Here is a 16,797-nt window from a genome sequence, read left to right as displayed (position 1 = left end):
CTGCCACCAAGGGGCGGGCAGGCTCTCTTTGAAGCTTCTCAGCTTGCACAGCCAGGCTTCCTGAAGGCACAGGGACCAGAGGGGTGGGATCAGGTGCTTTTCCACTAATTATACCTTAAGAAGGTTTTGAATCATGCTCTTTATTAAGAGCTAAGCAGACACATTAGCACTGTTCCTAATTAGCATGATTTTAAAAATTGTGCACAATTAGAGGGAGCTGTAGGCATGTGCCTGGGCTCCATGGTGTCTGTGCGAGCAAACATTTCCTTTAGTCCCTGGGGATGGGGGAGCGTCTTCCCTGGGAAGCACCAAGGTCCAGCCCTGTTTCAAGGCCAGCACCTTGAAGGATATGTGTGTGTGCACATGGGTGCTCCTGTCGTACACGTGTGTAGGGCCTGCGTGACATGCAGGAACAGGCGGTGTACGCACACATCACACATCCAGACTTGCATGTCTCTGGTGCCTGTGCACACACTGTGCTGGCACACTCATGGGCCCCATGCACACGTGTGCACACAGCACAGGCTAGCTCTGGTGCCGGGCCCTGGCTTTGTGTGCTGCCCACCCCCCAGCTGGCTGGGCCTTTCCTGGCTGGAGTTGTGGGGAGCTGCCTGCCCTTCTTCGCCATCCCTATCCCCCAGGCAAGAACAGTGTCCTGTCCAGGTGAGCTCAGTGATTCCCCAGGTGGGGGTGTCGGTAATTTCAACCCACCCAGTGTGTTGCAGGGTCAGGCACTGGCCGTGACAGGGTGGGCGGCCCTGCTGGGGTGGGCTCAGGCCCAGGCGGTGGTGGGCCCGAGGTGCCAGGGCGGAGGACCATGTGAGCAAAGACACAGGCAGGAGGCAAAGGCTGCCTGGGAAGCGGAGGAAGCTGCTGGCTCAGGAAGAAGCTCTCGGGATGGGAAGGAATGTTCTGGCAGCTGGAGCCATCCCCTCGTGGAGTGGGATCTCCCACCCCGCAGGTGGCAGGCTGCTGTGGGGAGTGGGCTCCAGCACCCTCGGTTGCTGGGGGAGGAGCTCTCCCACAGTCAGCCCGGCCCCCCCAGGTCCCCCGTGACCCCGAGCTGCCTGCAAGAACAAACAGCTCCATGTTTGGCCGGCTCCCCTCGCTCCCACCCCCAGCCTGGCCCAGTGTGAGTCACACAAGGCCGGCCACTGGATCTCGGGCTGCACTCCCTGGGCCAGGCCATGGGAGAGAGGGCTGCCCACATCAGGGTCTGGGCAGAGTGAAGTCTCAGAGCAGGAAGCCAGCTGGGGCTCAGAGCACATGGGGAATGTGGCTGGGGGTGGCCGGGAGAGGCCAGTGGGTGAGGACAGGGCAGAAGCCGGGAGAGCTCACAGTTCCTGAGAGCCTGATCCCTGGACAAAGGGAGTGAGTGTGGCAGGCATGCCTGTACCAGGGCAGACCCCCAGGCATCAGGAGGCCTTGTCCCCTGTCAACTAATGGGGTGTGGGTGATGGCTGGCATTGCCGAGCTCCTGGCCTGGGCCGGGCCAAGGAGTGCCTGGTGAGGGGTTCAGCCACGGGGTGCATGGAAGCTGAAGTCCTTGGGCAGCGTGTCTGTCCTGCCCCTGGACACCTCAGTCTCCCGGCTGATGGAGGTGGCCCCCGAGGGAGGCCTGGACCCCACCCGCTGCCCGCCCAGGATGGCCTTGAGCTGGCCACTCGGGGGCAGGGGACACCACTGGGCCCCAGGATGGTGAGGACTGCATCACCCCTGTGGTGCTTAGAGCAGCTGGGACAAGGTCAGACTGGAGGGTGGCAGGGGCTGAGTTGCCCTGAGGGCAGAGCCATCCCCCAGGTGGGAACAGGTGGGAGATGCGGTGCTGCCCACGCAAGCCAATGACCCCAACAGCGTCTCATTTCTAAACCCCTTGTCCTATCCCACCCGTCCTCCCCTCTTTCTCATACACAAACGGGGTTCTCGAGACCCCACCCCTTCCCACAGTGAAGACCGTGCAGGGGCTCCCTGAGGTGGGGGGCTGAGCCTCAGGGAACCCGGCCTGTGGGCCTGTGACAGCCCCTGGCGAGTGGATGATGGGGAGACCCGGGATCCCCCTGCAGAACCCCTCCCCCCTGCCCTAATTGGATAGCTCCGAGGTTCCTTCTCACCTCGTCAGCAGCCTGTTGTCATGGAAACAGCTCAGGGAGGAAGAGGAACTTCCTTCAATCAGTGCTGTCTGCATGAGCAGAGTGGCTGCCTCCCCCTCCCCCACAGGAGACAGGGACTGGTGCCTGTGGGTGGTGGGGTCGCAGCTGGCACTGGGGGAGGTGGTGCACACAGGGCCAGCCCTGGGGGCTCCCTGGGTGCTGTCCTGTCCCACAAGTTTGAGGGGTGTCTCGTCATCTCCCCCATGATGCTGGGGGGCAGTCCCTGGGACCAGGGGTCTGGGCAGCCAGCTTTGCCCTGAGCCCCTAGGCCCTATGTCAGGGCCCCGCCAAGTCGGGGTTGGCACTCCCAGCTAGAGGCAGTGGCCCCTCCCCACATCCCTGCGGGCAGTGGCCCAGGCACCCCCCAGAAGGGTGGCAGCCAGCTCAGCCCTGGACAGCTCCACCGCCAGGCTGTGGTATGGGGTGGGTGGCTGCAGAAATGTCTGGGCCGGCATGGGGGCTCTTTCCAGAGGTCATGGTGGACCCAGCCCAGCTGAAGTGTAGCCTGGCTTCTCCCCAATCCAGGACCTCTTGTTTCAATCTCCCAGTCTCGGCCAGGCTGCTCCAGCCCTGCCCACTTCAAGGTCAGCCTGATGTCAGAGGGGCCCAAGATGCAGAGCCCAGCTCAGCCCCTTCCAGAAGATCATCTACCTCGAAGCCCTGTTTCTGCAGCTGGTGGCCGGGCCTTCACTAGGCCTGTCCTCAACCCGGTGTTTGCTCCCTGCTCTGCTCCATCTGCCCATCCTCTTCAGAGATCCCACACTGATCCAGCCGAGTGCCCGGCCTGGGAGACCTTCCTGCACCAGCTGAGGCTCCTGCCCAAACCCTCCAGGCACTGGGGCCCAACATGAACCCTCCAGGCCTCACCCACAGTGACCTATGGCTTGCTGGGGAGAGCCACCCAGTGTGCTGGAGAGGTCACTGTGAGGGGAGGAGCAGAGGCTTGGGTTCCTGGAACAGCCAGGGCTGGGAGAGGTCAGACGTGGCTTTACTGGGCCCAAATTACAGAGGGTTATGGCCCAAGGGGCTTGGACTTTGCGTCCAGGGCACTAGGGAGCCACAGCAGAGTTTTGTGCAGAGGTGTGTATGGTCAGCTCTTTGTTTTAGAGGCACAAGCATGGGTAGCTCAGGAGGGTGGGGAGGTGTGTGGCAGGACCAGGGCAGAGCCAGGACATCCTGCTGGGACATCTCCAGACCAGATTGGTCCATGGAAGATGGTGCTGTCTGCACTGGGGACACTACCCTGAGCAGGTGGGGCTAGGAATGGAGCCTGGGGTCTTCAGGAGTGGGCGGTGCCAGAGGCTGTGGGGATGAATGAGCTCCTCCTCCGGCAGAGAGAATGGAAGGTGCTGGGCATTAGGGCAGCAGAGGAGCTGAAAGTCAGCCTGGCCCAAGAAGGGAGGGGTCTGCCAAGCTGCACGCTGTCCTTGCTGACAGGTGGGGGCTACAACACAGGGGATGAGGACAGAGGAGGTCTCGGTGTCTGAGCCTCCCCAACACTGCTGAGATGCCGGTCGTGGAGGGTGAACATACAAGAGCCACACACATGCATGTACACGCATGTGCACACGTGTGCCAGGTGGTCTGGCGTGCCTTGTCCCCCAATGGAGGCTCCTGTCCTACTGCTGGGAGACCCCAAGATCTGCAAACATCCTACCCCAGACTGAATCCTATCACCCAGAGTGAGACTTAATGAATTAGTTACCTTTCTAATCAATCAGTTAACCAAGAGTGCTTGTGGGGTGATCGTCTTCAGCCACCTGGGGAAAGTATGTCCCCCCTGCTGGCTGTGCTTGTGCTGCATGTGGGGCCATCCACAAGGAACTCTGCTGGACCCTCTGCCCCATCAGCCACAAGATGGAAATCTTGCAGGGGGAGATGGACTGCCAGCCCACCCCCTTGGCCAGGCTCAGCCCCTGCCCCAGCCCAGGCCACTCAACCCTGAGACCCTCACCCTCGTCCCTGTGAGCTCTTAGTAGGAGTTACTATGTGCCCTGGCGACCTCTGTGTTCCCACGTTCTCTGTGGGCGTTTGGACCCACTGGTGCAAGTTTCAAGCGCCATCATCCAACACGTATCGGCGGGAAGTAATAGAGTCAGGAGAACTCTGGAGTGGCAGGGGGCAGGCACGGGGCATCCTGGGGAGCACATCCACATGGCAGGCAGCTTGCAGAGTTGGGGGCCACGGTGCCCCATGGGAGGCCACATGGCAGATGGAGGAGGAGGAGGCCCCCCGCCCGCCCAGGTGCTGGGTCTCTACCCAGTCCATACGGTGCCCTGAGTGACGTTGATGGCAGGCTTAGGGCTCCAGTGAAGCAGGGTTGTTGTTCAGAAGAAAAAGTCCCATACATGGATTGCGATGATTATTGTGACGAGATTGGCATGCCATGAAATTAGCCATTTTAAAGTGAACAGCTCACTGGCATTTAGTGCATCACGGTGTGTGTAACTACCATCTCTATGTGGTTCTAGAACATTCCCACTACCCCAAAAGGAAACCTTGTACCCATTAGCACTCAGTCCCCCAGCCCCTGGCAACCTCTAATTTGTTTTCTGTGCCTATGGTTCTGTCTGTTGTGACATTTCATATAAATGGAATCATACAACGTGGTCTTTGTGTCTGGCTTCTGTCATTTAGCATAAAGTCAAGGTGCATCTGTTGTAGCATGTGTCAGTGTTTCAGTCCTTTTTTATGGCTGAATAACATTCTGTTATGTGGATACACCACATTTTGCTTATCCATCCACCTATTGGTGCACGTTTGAGCTGTGTCCACTTCTGGTTGTCGTGATTGGTGCTGCTGTGGACGTGTGTGTACATATCTGTTGAGAGTTTTCCATTGTCTTTGATGTAGACCCAGGGTGGCGTCGCTGGGTCACATAGGGACTCTGTTTAACTTTTTGATGAGTGGCCAGGCTGTAGTCTTCTTGGCCTCTCACCTCTGGTTATCTAAAGCAGGCATGACGTACCCCCAGGTGGGAGCTAGAGTCCTAGGCGGTGTCCATGGTTCCTTCTGGCAGCCGCCTGAGTCCTATGCAGAACTGGCCATCCATAGAGGGCCCTGCAGGTCCTCAGGAAAGGTGTCAGGTGAACGGTGAGAGTGTATCAGGAGAAAAAGTGAGGGGCCATTGTGGTGCCAGGGCCTTGGGTCCAGGGAATGTGCCGCCAGCCTCCCTGCAGGGTCCCTGTCCATGCAAGGCTGGTCACAGAGGGCCCCTTTCCTTCTTGGTGTTTAGGATAAAAATGTGCATCTCCCACAGGGACATCTCAGCAGGAAGAGACTGTTGTGTCTATGTTGCTGTGGCAACTGTGGGAGGTACGGGTCACCTGCGTGGCAGGAAGGGCAGGTGGCCAGGTAGCATCCCTGCTCTGGGTGTGTAAGAGCTTCTGCTGGGCTGAACTGAGGGCTTCCCCCTGAGCATCCTGTGGTCGCCAAGCCTGGGGGCCCCACAGCCCACCATGACCACATAGCAGCCGTCCCAACCTGCACTCCCATTGCTGCACACGCAGTGCATGGTCCCGCCGTGCAGAAAGCCACACTGCAGCAGTGCAGAGTAAATGTCGGAAGTCACTGCGCACTGTCCCCATGTCCCCTCTGTTCATGCCCCATCCCTCTCCATGGCATTCTTGGGACAAGCAGATCCCCGAACTTCCCTGTGTCTTTGTGCACCGTGTGTGTGAATGTGTCTTGGAGAAAGGTAGTTTTGCAGTGCAGCTGTTCTTCATACGTGGGTTCGGTGCCCCCACTTCTCCTGCCCTGTGTGTCCTGAGCGTGACTGTCCTGGTTCAGACGGCGCCCGCCCCTCCTGAGCAGTCGCGTGCCCTGCGTCAATGGCGGCACCCTGCCATTCTGACCTCTCTCAACACGTCAGTGCGCCCAGGCTCCCCACACCCTGGCCACTGGGGTCTCCTTGGCTGCCTGGCCACACAGACTCGAGTGTGATGGGCCCCCCAAGGGCCCCAACGGGCACTATGGAGCTGCCCTGGTCCTGAGTGGATGGTGGGCAGACGGCTGGGAGGGTCAAGGCTCAGGAAGGCTGTGGTCTGTGGTGCTTTGTGCTGGGAGGTGGGCTGGTTCTGGGGGTCTCCCATGCTGCCCTTCAAGTCCCAGTGTCTGCAGCCGGCACAGCCCCTTGTGGGTTCTTTGATGTGGACCCAGAGCTGTTGCTCTGCCTCCAGCAGAGACACCCGGACCTGCTCAGAGTGTGCCTGGGCTTGGTCGAACCTCCACCTCCTCTTGGGGCCAGGGCTGTTTTTTCTTCAGGAATGGGCTTTTCTCCCCCGTGAATAAACATATGCTTTTCTCCTTGAGCAAATTGGAAGAGTTAAGGTTGAGTGTTCCTGAGAATGAGGGCCAGGAAGGGGGACGTGTCCGCCTGGCATGGGGGGATGGGGGTGGGGCAGGAGGCAGCAGGCACGAATGCAGAGCAGGCGGGTGAGGGGTGGCCCCCCAGCCTCGTGCCCGCTCCCCCAGAGCAGGGAAGCTTGGTTCCCCCTCCCCCACAAGGGCCCACAGGGAGAGGGGAGCACATGCCCCAGAGGCCTGGCAGCTTGGTAGCCAGCTGCCTGTGTGACCCTGGCTGCAGTCAGTGCCCCATGGGTGGGGCAGGGTCCTGGGGGGCTCTGGGCCGCCCTGCCTCCCACCCAGGTTCAGGGACGCTCACGCCAAGCTGCTCCAGATTTAGCCTAATGGAGCTTAGCTGGCTGAGCAGATTGCTGTGGGGGCCGGCGGGCGGGGCTGGGGGCAGCTCGGTGCCTCTAATCCTCCCAGCAGCTGAGCTTTGCGGCATCTGTACCTGACTTCATGATGCAGCCTGGCAGGAAGCTTTTCCCCACACATCCCGCTTGGGGGCCACTCTGACCATAGAGGAGGGAGTCAGGGCAGCAACCACGCCCGGAGACCCTTCCTCCTGCAAACGCTGAGGCCACAACGTGGTGAAACTGTGTCGTCCAGGGCCAGCAGGGGAGGGGCCAAACCCATGTCAACACACGGGAATGGGGTAGGGGATTTGAGGCCCTGCCAGGCACTTTACAGAAGGGATCTGCACGAGTCCCTTCAGCATCTCAGTGATAAAAGTGTTGTTACCCCATTGTGCAGATGGGGAAACAGGTTCAGAAAGGGAGAGGGCAGGTGGTGGTAGAATTGTGATCAGGCACTCATCCCTGACTCTAGCCCAGGCGTCAGTCGCTGGGGTGGGGGAGAGGGAGCCCTGGCCTGGGGGACCCTGAACCAGCAGGTCCAGGTGGGCCTCAGGGAGCTGCATGTCAACAAAGAGGATTCAGGTCTGTGCCACACAGTCCTGTGCCATGCAGGCCTCTCTGTGGACTCCCTGCCCCGTCCCAGCACCCTGACGGCCACGGTCACTAATAAGAGGGGATCTCATGGCATCTCATGGTTGCCTAGCGGCCGTCAGCACCTGCTGCTGGCTTCCACGAACACCCCCAGCAGCCCCCACGCTTGCCAGGTCAGCAGCTGCGGGTCGCTCCCACCCCCAGGGCGTTCCCACCAGAAAAGATATCTCTCCAACCCAGCAGAGGGTGGCAGGCTGGGTCGCTGGGGAGCAAGGGGGAAATGGCCATCTTGGGAGCTACCCCGGGGTCTGGGAAGAGCAGCCTGTTTCTATATCATTTTCTCCCTGAGTAAGAAAGAGCAGATGGATGGGGTGGTTTCCAGTGCCACTGCAGCTGTGCTGCTGGTCGGGGCCAGTGGGCCCTGTCTGCTCCCAGGCCACGAGGCTGTAGCTGCCCAGGCCCCTCCCTTGATGCTTTCTGGGCTTGCTCCTGTCCCCCAGCCCCAGCATGCCCAGGACAGGCCGCAGGTGGGACGCTCGTTTCAGCACCACGGACAGCGGCCACCACTGGAGCTGCCCTGGCTTGCCATGGGGGCTGGCATATGGGGAGCATTGGAGCCCAGCCCCATGGAAAGCCCCCCCAGCTGTGGCCTGAGGGTCCTGGCTTGGTGGGGGTGTTGCAGCTCTAGCCAGCTCGGGCTGAGTGACCCAAGTGAGGCTTCGGGGGAGGCTTTGTTCCAGGTACCCCAGGGGAAGCTGTGGTCTGCAGCAGGAAGCCTGAGAGTTTGAGGAAAGGTGGCACTTCTCCCAGCAGGACCAAGGAGCCAGCGCCACCGAAGCTTCCAGGGCAGGACCCATTTTCTCTGCCCAGCACTGGCTGGGGCTGTGCCTGGAGACCTGTGGGTTTGGGGTGTGGGACTGACAAGGTGGACGCTGTGCTTGAGGGGTACCTCAGCAGACAGGGCCTCGCCGCTGGGGGGGTTCTCCAGATCTGAGCCTCAGGGATGGGCTCTGGGACCTCTTTCCAAGCCTCTCTCTGGGGCCTGTGTCTCATTTGTAAGTCCCCAGCCTGTACAGATGGATGGTGGGATGGATGAACCCAGGCCTAGCAGAGGGGCCCCAGGGAGTGTGTCATTCCGGACTGGACACCAGGGGCCTGATGGGCTGGGGGAGGTCTCTGTGGTCCCCCCACTCTGGTGTGTCAGAAAAGAGGAGAATCATTGCGGTCCTGGGGCCAAGGCCCAGGGTGGTTGAGAAAGATGAGTCAATGAGTACCTCTCGCCAGGCCTGGGTCCTGGTGGAAACTCCGTAAGGAGACCTCATGCAAGGGACCGTTGCACTGAGCAGCTGGCCCAGGCTGAACCCAGGCCTACGGGGCTCCCGGCGAGTCCTCGGCTGTTCCTGCTGCCCTCCAGTGACCAGACCCCAGGCAGCACCAGGGCCTTCTCCCAGGACCACCAGCTCCCAGCCCCATGTCAGCGTAGCTTCCTCTGCCCCACAGTGAAAATTGATTTTAATTCATAGAAGCCGGTAAGACCTAAAGATTTTAAATTAAAGCCCAGAAAATCCATCTGTGTAATTAAGCCTCCGGATGTCACAGGGCTCTGTGCAGCGTGGCCGCTTGGCACTGTCTTGTCCTCAGCTGCACATGGACGTACGACCAGGGGGATGTGTGATGCATGAGGGCCGGGCTCGCTCATGCAGGGGGCTGACTGATGTCACCCTCCCCAGGTGGACTGCTGCCCTTGGGGGACTCTGTGCATCTGGCAGCCCCTCTCTGGAGCCGGGATGGCTGGGTGGCCGGGGTTCTAACCCAGGACCAGTGTTGGGAGCCTTCTTGGGGTGGTCCCCCCGCCCAGGGCTACATCAGCAGGAGCAGGGATGGGGCTTATGCTGGCGTCAGGGGCACTCTCTGGAGCAGCTCTCCAGGGTTGGTGGGTCTGTGGGGTGAGTGCTAGGAAAAGGGGGGAGGTGGAGGATCGACTCCATATAGGGGCCTTGCATACTTGAGGGCTGGGACTCGGGCATGCCACCCTGGCTGGGTGGCCTTGGGCAGATCCTCAGCATCTCTGTGCACCAATGTCCTTCAGTCCCCAGCCAGGGGTAGGCCAGCATCTGTGGAGCCCACAGGCACAGAGCTCAGGAGGCCATCTGCACTGGGGGTGCCTGTGGGGCAGCCTTGGCCCCCCTGCCCAAGGCCTCCTGCAACAGCTTGTGTGACTGGGGGGTGGACTCGCAGCAGGAGGGGTAGGGGACTCACCAGAGATCCTGGCCCCACAGGGTGGGTCACCCTGACTTCTACCTAGTTGAGATCACCTCCCACTCCTATCAGATCCAGATCGTCTCAAGGGAGACACCTGAGGTCCCCCCTTCTGGCTTCCCCTCATGCCCAACCACCAAGGTCTGGGAAGGGTCTCAAGAGGCCCAGCAGAGGCAAATGTATTGAGGTAGGACCCTGGCCTGGGGACCCTGGCAGGGCTGTCTTTGGGAAGTTGCTGTGGGTCTGGCTTGTGGTTCCTGCTGGGAAGTGGGCCTACCCATCCTTGCCAGCCCCCCTCTGCACCTGTGTGCAGGGCATGGGCAGCTCTCATGGGTGCTGGCACGGACCAGCCTGGGCTCCAGACAGCACCCACTCCACTGCTGAGGGCTGGGGTCCTGGGCAGGCCCCTTGCGAGCATCCGCCATGCCCAGGAATGCCTGTGCCTACCCCTTCCGCCCCCACCTGGCCCTCTGCCTTGGGGTCTGGGCTGGGTGTAGAAGGCAGTGTCCCGTCAGCACCAGAGGAGGCCATGCTGTAGCCTTGGCTCGAAGTCTCCAGGTGGCTAGGGGTGGGTCTTAGCTGGGAGCTGGTGGAGCCAGCTCACTCAGGCTTCTGGGATTCCCGTGTGGCAGGCAGGCCCTGTGCAGGGAGGCGTAGACAGTCACGCAGTGGTGATGAACACAAGGGCACTGTGTCTGGGCAGCCTCCTGGTTTAGGACACCCCAGCCCCAACCTGCGTATTCCTTCAGGGGAGTCACTGGCGTAATCCCAGAGTGGATAGGGAGGCTGGCCTGGGAGAAGTCAGGCAGCAGCTGGAGACATTCAGTCCTGGCTCCTGGAGTCCTACGGGACAGGGGCTGGTGGGTGGGCTGGAAACCTAACTGCTGTCCAGTAGAATGTTTGCTGAATGGGGGTTAGGGGGTACGGGAAAGCAGACAGCTTGGAAAGATGGGACAGAGAAGGAGTGTCACCACACCCCTACAATAGATTGGGCAAACTGAGGCCTGGGGGATTTGGCTGACTCCCTGCAGAAGGGATGGGTGGGGACAAGCCCAGGGGAGGAAGGGGCACCTGCAAGACCAGCCAGGCCCATGGGTGGTGGGGTGGGGGGATCAGGCCAGGGAGCACTTCCCCCCACCCCAGTCTGATCAGCTGCCCCTGGCCGGGTCCTGCTCAGGCCCAGAGTGGCACGGTCCTTGCCTGGCGGGGAGTGGCAGGGTTTGTCTCCTTGCACATGGGCTGCTCCCACCCCCAAAGTGTTCTGTCTAACCAAGAACACCACTACCCTTCCAGGAAATTACAGCTCTCGGAGACGCACAAAGACAGCCACCCGTGGAGCCGGTCCCCTCCTCGAAAAGGTGCTATTTGCAGCAGTTAAAGGACAGGGATGCCCCGGGGAGAGGATAGCAGAGCTACCTGCCCGCCTGCCTGCCACAGCTGCTGGGGCCAGTGCGGGTGCTGGATCAGGAGGCCAGTAGAGGCCAAGGTGCCCGGGGACCCGCTGGCTGGGCTTCCACGGTGCAGCCTCAGTCACCCTGTGAGTGCAGCGCGTGTCCAGTGGGGCGAGAGCAGCACACCGTGTAGCTCGCCACCGTGCTGCTGTGGGTGCGCTGTGGGCAGGGGGTGCGACTCACAGCCCCCGGCGTGCCATCTCTCCTCTCCACTGCGGGGCACAGATGCATGTGTGCCAGCCTGGCCCATGCAGAGCCTGGAGGACAGGCCCCAGAGCTGCCTTAGCAGGAGGCTGATTTCTGTTTTTCCACAGCCCCATTACAGCAGAGGCACTTGTTACTGCCGAACCCATTAAGTGTAATTATGACGCTCTCAGCGGGAACGTGTAATTACGCTGGTGGCCTGCAGCCACGGTGCACACTCTGACGTGGGCTGGGGGCTACAGCAGTGTGTCAAATACTGGCCTGCCAGGAGACTGGGGGCCTGGCTCTGTGGAAGGGGAGAAGGTCGGGGCAGGCTGCCGGGGTCTCTCGAAGGAGGCTGTACGAGAGGGTGGCCTAGCCCTTCCTCTGTCCCTTGGCTCTGGGCCACTCCTGATGGGCAGGGGGTGGGGAAGCCCCTCCCAGGGCTCATCCCCTGCCCGGTCACAGCTGCCCTGGCTCCTGTCATCTTTAAGAGCTGGGGTCACAGCTCCTGGCAAACTTCACAGACCTCCAGACCCCGTGTCCCCATGCAGTTGGCAGGGAGCTCCACTTTGTCGAGGTGGTCATGTGCTGGTCAGGGGCTCAGTGCTGCTCTGGTCACCTTGCTGATTCACAAAACAGCCTGGCCAAGCGGGTAGCAGGGGTGTTGTGGTACTCCAGGCACAGAGGTAGCCTGCCAGTATGACCCAGGCCTGAGCCCAGAGCAGGGGCAGAGCTGCAACCAGCTGCCTCCCTGAACCTGCAGCAAGGGGTGGACATCGCCACCTCTGTTGCCATCTCAGTCCCCATGGTGTTGGGGAAGGTTGTGGGCACAGGGTGGGGGCTGCAGGGCTGGGGCCTGGGTTTGCCACAGCTGTTTGTCAACAAGCCTGTGTTTATCAAAGAGCCACTCCTCTCTTCTTTAAGAAAGGTCACTCCCAGTCCACTGTCTCCCACAGGGGCTCAGGGCATCCCTCCCTCTAGTCAGGGCAGAGCAGGCTGGCTGTGTGCAGTCCTGGGATGGGGTCCATGGGAAGCCTACTCCAAGTACTGCAGGCCAGGCCTTAGGGTGAGGTGTGTGTTGGGTGGGATGGGGATTCCTGACACAGGGCAGGTGGGGTGCATGATTGTGCCCACCACACACCACTAGCCCATGGCCTTCCCAGCTGTGGAATGTACCCTGCCTACAGCCACCCAGCTGGGGAGACCCCACGCAGCCCGGGCCTCACACCTGATGCAGCCAGCCCACCCCAGGACTCCTGCACCCCGTTTTCCTGATGAGCCAACTGGGGGATGCGGTGGGGCGCCGCCTTCCTCAGGAAAGCCTCATCACGGCTAGCGTGGAGCCACGACGCCACCTGGTGGCCGCTATCAGAAGGGAAGGCGCGAAGGCGGGTGCTGTGCTGGGGTTCACAGCTGATGGGTGGGCTTACAAGGGGCAGGCCCCATGGAGGTGGTCAGATTGGGGCGCTGGGGCAGGTCTGGGGTCCCCTCCTGCGTGGCCCTTAACCCACCGCTCGCACGTGGTTCGAGCACGTCAGCATGCTGGTCATCCTGCTCAACTGCGTGACCCTGGGCATGTTCCGGCCCTGCGAGGACGTCGAGTGTCGCTCGGAGCGCTGCACCATCCTGGAGGTGGGCGCTGGCGGGAGGCATTGATGGGGTGCGGGCACTGGTGGAGGGTCAGCTCTTCTGGTGTTGGGTCCCCCACCTGACCCCTCCTACTGCCAGGCCTTCGACGACTTCATTTTTGCCTTCTTCGCGGTGGAGATGGTCATCAAGATGATCGCCCTGGGGCTCTTTGGGCAGAAGTGCTACCTGGGTGACACGTGGAACAGACTGGACTTCTTCATTGTCATGGCTGGGTATGGTGCCTGCAGGGGGCCCCGGCCAGGTAGAACTGAGGCCCCTGTGCCCCTACCTAGTAAGAGAGGTGGGAGGTGGGCTTGGGGGGTCCTAGTGGAGCCAGGGTACCCTGTCAGGTCTCTGGAGATCCTCCTTCCCAGGCACAAGTCTGGGAGATGGCCAGGAGTGAATGCCCAGCTTGGCCTCTGCTGAGGACCACGTGCTGTGCTGGGGCTCCCTGTGGCGGCATCAGGGCTGATAGGAGTAGATGGGGTCATCTGTGAGTCATAAGGGGCCTCCCAGTGCTGACCGAGGGTCCTGCTTCTCCTGCCTTGGGACCCAGCCTGGCTGAGTGCAGGGCCCTGGGGGTGTCAGGCTTTCTGGGGGATGGGGAGAGAGCACTGAGCCCCTGCCCGTCGGTCTGCCAGCATGATGGAGTACTCTCTGGACGGACACAATGTGAGCCTTTCAGCCATCCGGACAGTGCGTGTGCTGCGGCCACTCCGTGCCATCAACCGAGTGCCCAGTAAGTGACCCAGTTCCAGCCCCCTTGAGTTAGGCCTGTGTGTCCCACCAGTCCTGCAGAGCCCTCGCGAGGACTGCTGAAGCACAGGACTGGCAGGTGACGGCTCCAGGGCACTCTGGCCCCAGCCCAGACCCCAGCACTGGGGCATGAGGAACTGGCCCCTGCCACTTGCCATGGGCCCTGGAGGACTTGCCACTTCTTTTCTGGGGAGGACCTGGCTGGGGTGTGATGGGCTCTCAGGATTTGCAGGGTCATGACTTCCACAGTGCTGAGTGACCGGGCCGCTCTGAACCATGGGCTTCTCATCCGCACGGCATCTGGGGCAAGGCTAGGGGCAGAGCAGATCCCTGGTGGTTTCCTTGTCTGGCTCATTCCAGTGTGGCCCAAAGCTGGTGGAGACATACTTTTGTGAGCTTCGTTGTGTGCAGCGCACCTGTCCCTCCCAGGCGAGGCAGCCAAACTCAGGGCCCCTACTGTCTCCCAGTTCAGCGGACAGCCTGCCATCAGTGCTGAGGAGGGCTCCCCCCCACCACCACTTCTAGCCACCACCCTCCCCTCAACAGCCACCCCCAAGGGGAGAGGAGGAGCAGACTTGCGCTGGCTGGGCCAGCAAGATGTCCTCCACCTAGCAGCTGATTCTTATGGCTGAGCTTGGCCAGAAGAGTCTAGAAACCCTCCAGGCCTTGGCCAGCAGCTATGAGGAGGGGGCCAGGTAGAGAGGAGCCACTGTGTGTCTTCTCATGGGGCAGGTGGAGGAAAAGCTTCCAGAAGTCACGCGGGTGCTTGTTTTGGAAATGGACTGTCTGCACACGGCCATCTGCCTGAAGCAGGAAATGGTTTGGGATTTTTCTTCAGAGTGTTCAGTGCTGTGGCTGAATTAGGCAGCTCCACTTCTTGGGGGATGGGGAGATGCAGTGCCACAAGGCTGTGTGAGGTGTGTGTAAACCTGTGCAGATGTGGGTCTACAGGCGCATTTGTGGGCAGACACACACCATTCTAGCTGCCTTATCTGGGTGCTGGGTGCTTGGCAGGGCATATGCAGCCACCTCCCCCACAGAGTCACACACCCGGGGGCTCGGCACTTGCTCCCCTGGGGCCACCAGCTCCACCAAACAGCAGGTGGGTCAGACAGCGCTCAAATACTGTGTGACCCTGGGCAAGTTGCTGAGCCTCAGTTTCCCCAACTGTAACAGTGGAGCATAGTGGTCCCCCCTCCCCCAAGGTTGGCTGTAAGGGGAGGTGGGAGGTGTGCATAGGCTCTCGGCACTGTCTGGCACTCTGATGTGCCCAGTCCACTCAGCACAGAGCCGATAGCACCTCTGCCTGAGCCCACCTGTTGGAACAGTGGAGTGACCCAGCACAGCCCCTCCCACGGATGTTCATTTTTGAGGTTAAATTCCCATAGCGGCCAGAATTGCCGTCAGCAGTCTGGCTTCCTCTTGGGGATGTGCTCCTGTTCCAACCAGGCTAACTCTCTGACAGGACAATATGCTCCTCATGAGTCCCAGAACACATTCAGAGCTGCATCCCACTCTGTCTGCCTGGGGTCCACTCTTACCCCTGGATCATGTGTGATCTTTGGGCCAGTTGATGTCTGGCCAGAGCAGTGCTCACTGATTCTGTCTGTCCCTGATGAACCTCTTCCTCTCTCCACTTTGGCTCACCCCTGTGACCTGAGGGGACCCTTCTGCCATTGCTATCCGTGGGGTCTGCTCCATTAGACCTCAGCTCCCATCGCCTTCTGCTGGCCTCCTCACCCAGAGCTCTGCCTGCAGCCTTAGCCTGGCCCTTGCTGAGGTTTTGGGGAAACAAGCCTTATCCTTCTGGGGTCTGGGAGAGGGACAGGCCCAGGATGCAGCAAGGGACCCATGGGCTTGGATTAATTTGCCCACTTCCTGGATTGATTTTTGTTCATGCAGCCCACAGCACCCAGGAATAAGGGCTTTAAAACTGCCTCAAAAAGCCGCTACCTGTCCCCAGCCTCCCCTCCAGTGCAGGGATCTGCTCCCACAAGATTCACACTGGGAATGAGAGAAAAACCTGCTTTCTGAGCCCCACACCTGCTGCAGAGACCCCCAGGAGGCGGCTCAGAGAGAGTGGGGGTCCTGAGGCTGCTGCTCCCCTGACGGAGTCTCAGGTAGAGCCTGGGGCCACTGGACTCCCAGCTGGTCACCCCGAGGACCTGGAGATGCTGCATGGTCAGGCCCGCAGTGGCCAGGAGCCCTGCCTCCCTCCCGCTCCAGCCTCAGCTCTCTGATAGGAACAGGGACTGCCCGCCATCGGCCAGTCAGGCTGCAGCCTTGCTCCCCTGTGGGTGCAGATCTGACCCACGAGTGTGGTGGCCTGCGTGGCCTGCGGTGCAAGGTGGGGGGGCTCCAGTTACATTGGAGCCTGGCGCAAGTCAGCAGATGGCTTGCACACCCCCCACGTTGGCACACAGTGGGCATCGATACCCACTGTGAGCAGCAGGCAGGGCTCAAGGGTTGCAGGAAGGCTGGGGCCTCTGGGGGCTCATCCGTGCTGACTGCCAGCCCTGCTGCCCCCAGGCATGCGGATCCTGGTGACTCTGCTGCTGGACACACTCCCCATGCTCGGGAACGTCCTTCTGCTCTGCTTCTTCGTCTTCTTCATTTTCGGCATTGTTGGTGTCCAGCTCTGGGCTGGCCTGCTGCGCAACCGCTGCTTCCTGGACAGTACCTTTGTCAGGTGTGCAGGCCCCGCCTCGCCAGCCTCGCCCAGAAGCCACACCCCAACAGGTTCCTCGCACTTGGGCCACCCCCCTTCCAGGCCCCTCCCCTTCCGTCCACGCCCCAGGACGCGCTGTTCCTGGAATACCAATGGTTTGAAACTTGGGTTCTGGGTTTTGGATCTGTTTGTCCCTATTTTTCTGTCTGGTTCTCTGTTTTTCGCAACTTCTGTTTGTCTCTTTACTTCCTCTCCTTGTCTTTCTCTCCCTTTGCTCTGCCTCTGTTCCTACCAGGGTGACACTTGGGGGAAGTGCTGTGGGGGAGGCTGGGGCTAGGCTCCCACTGGGCTCCCACTCACCCCCTCTCAGTCCCTGGCCTCACTAGGGTGACCAGCCTAGCTTTGCC

The 16,797-nt window shown here is 60.9% G+C and overlaps 1 protein-coding gene across 1 annotated transcript in view; it reads left to right on the top strand.

Moving 5' to 3' along the window:
- The window catches only part of CACNA1H (calcium channel, voltage-dependent, T type, alpha 1H subunit), a 69,432-nt gene that overhangs the window by 30,506 nt on the left and 22,129 nt on the right, over positions 1 to 16,797 (top strand). Inside the window, exons 4-7 of the mRNA XM_008570580.1 lie at positions 12,858 to 12,969; positions 13,066 to 13,199; positions 13,608 to 13,705; positions 16,252 to 16,411. Of these exons, the coding sequence (XP_008568802.1) occupies positions 12,858 to 12,969; positions 13,066 to 13,199; positions 13,608 to 13,705; positions 16,252 to 16,411 (504 nt within the window). The remainder of the gene's footprint in view (positions 1 to 12,857; positions 12,970 to 13,065; positions 13,200 to 13,607; positions 13,706 to 16,251; positions 16,412 to 16,797) is intronic.

This window comes from Galeopterus variegatus, unplaced genomic scaffold (genome assembly GCF_000696425.1).
Source record: "Galeopterus variegatus unplaced genomic scaffold, G_variegatus-3.0.2 Scaffold615, whole genome shotgun sequence".
In the NCBI taxonomy this organism is placed as follows: Eukaryota; Metazoa; Chordata; class Mammalia; order Dermoptera; family Cynocephalidae; genus Galeopterus; species Galeopterus variegatus.
The sequence above is the reverse complement of the archived record's forward strand: the minus strand, read 5'-3'. Positions and strand labels throughout refer to the sequence as shown.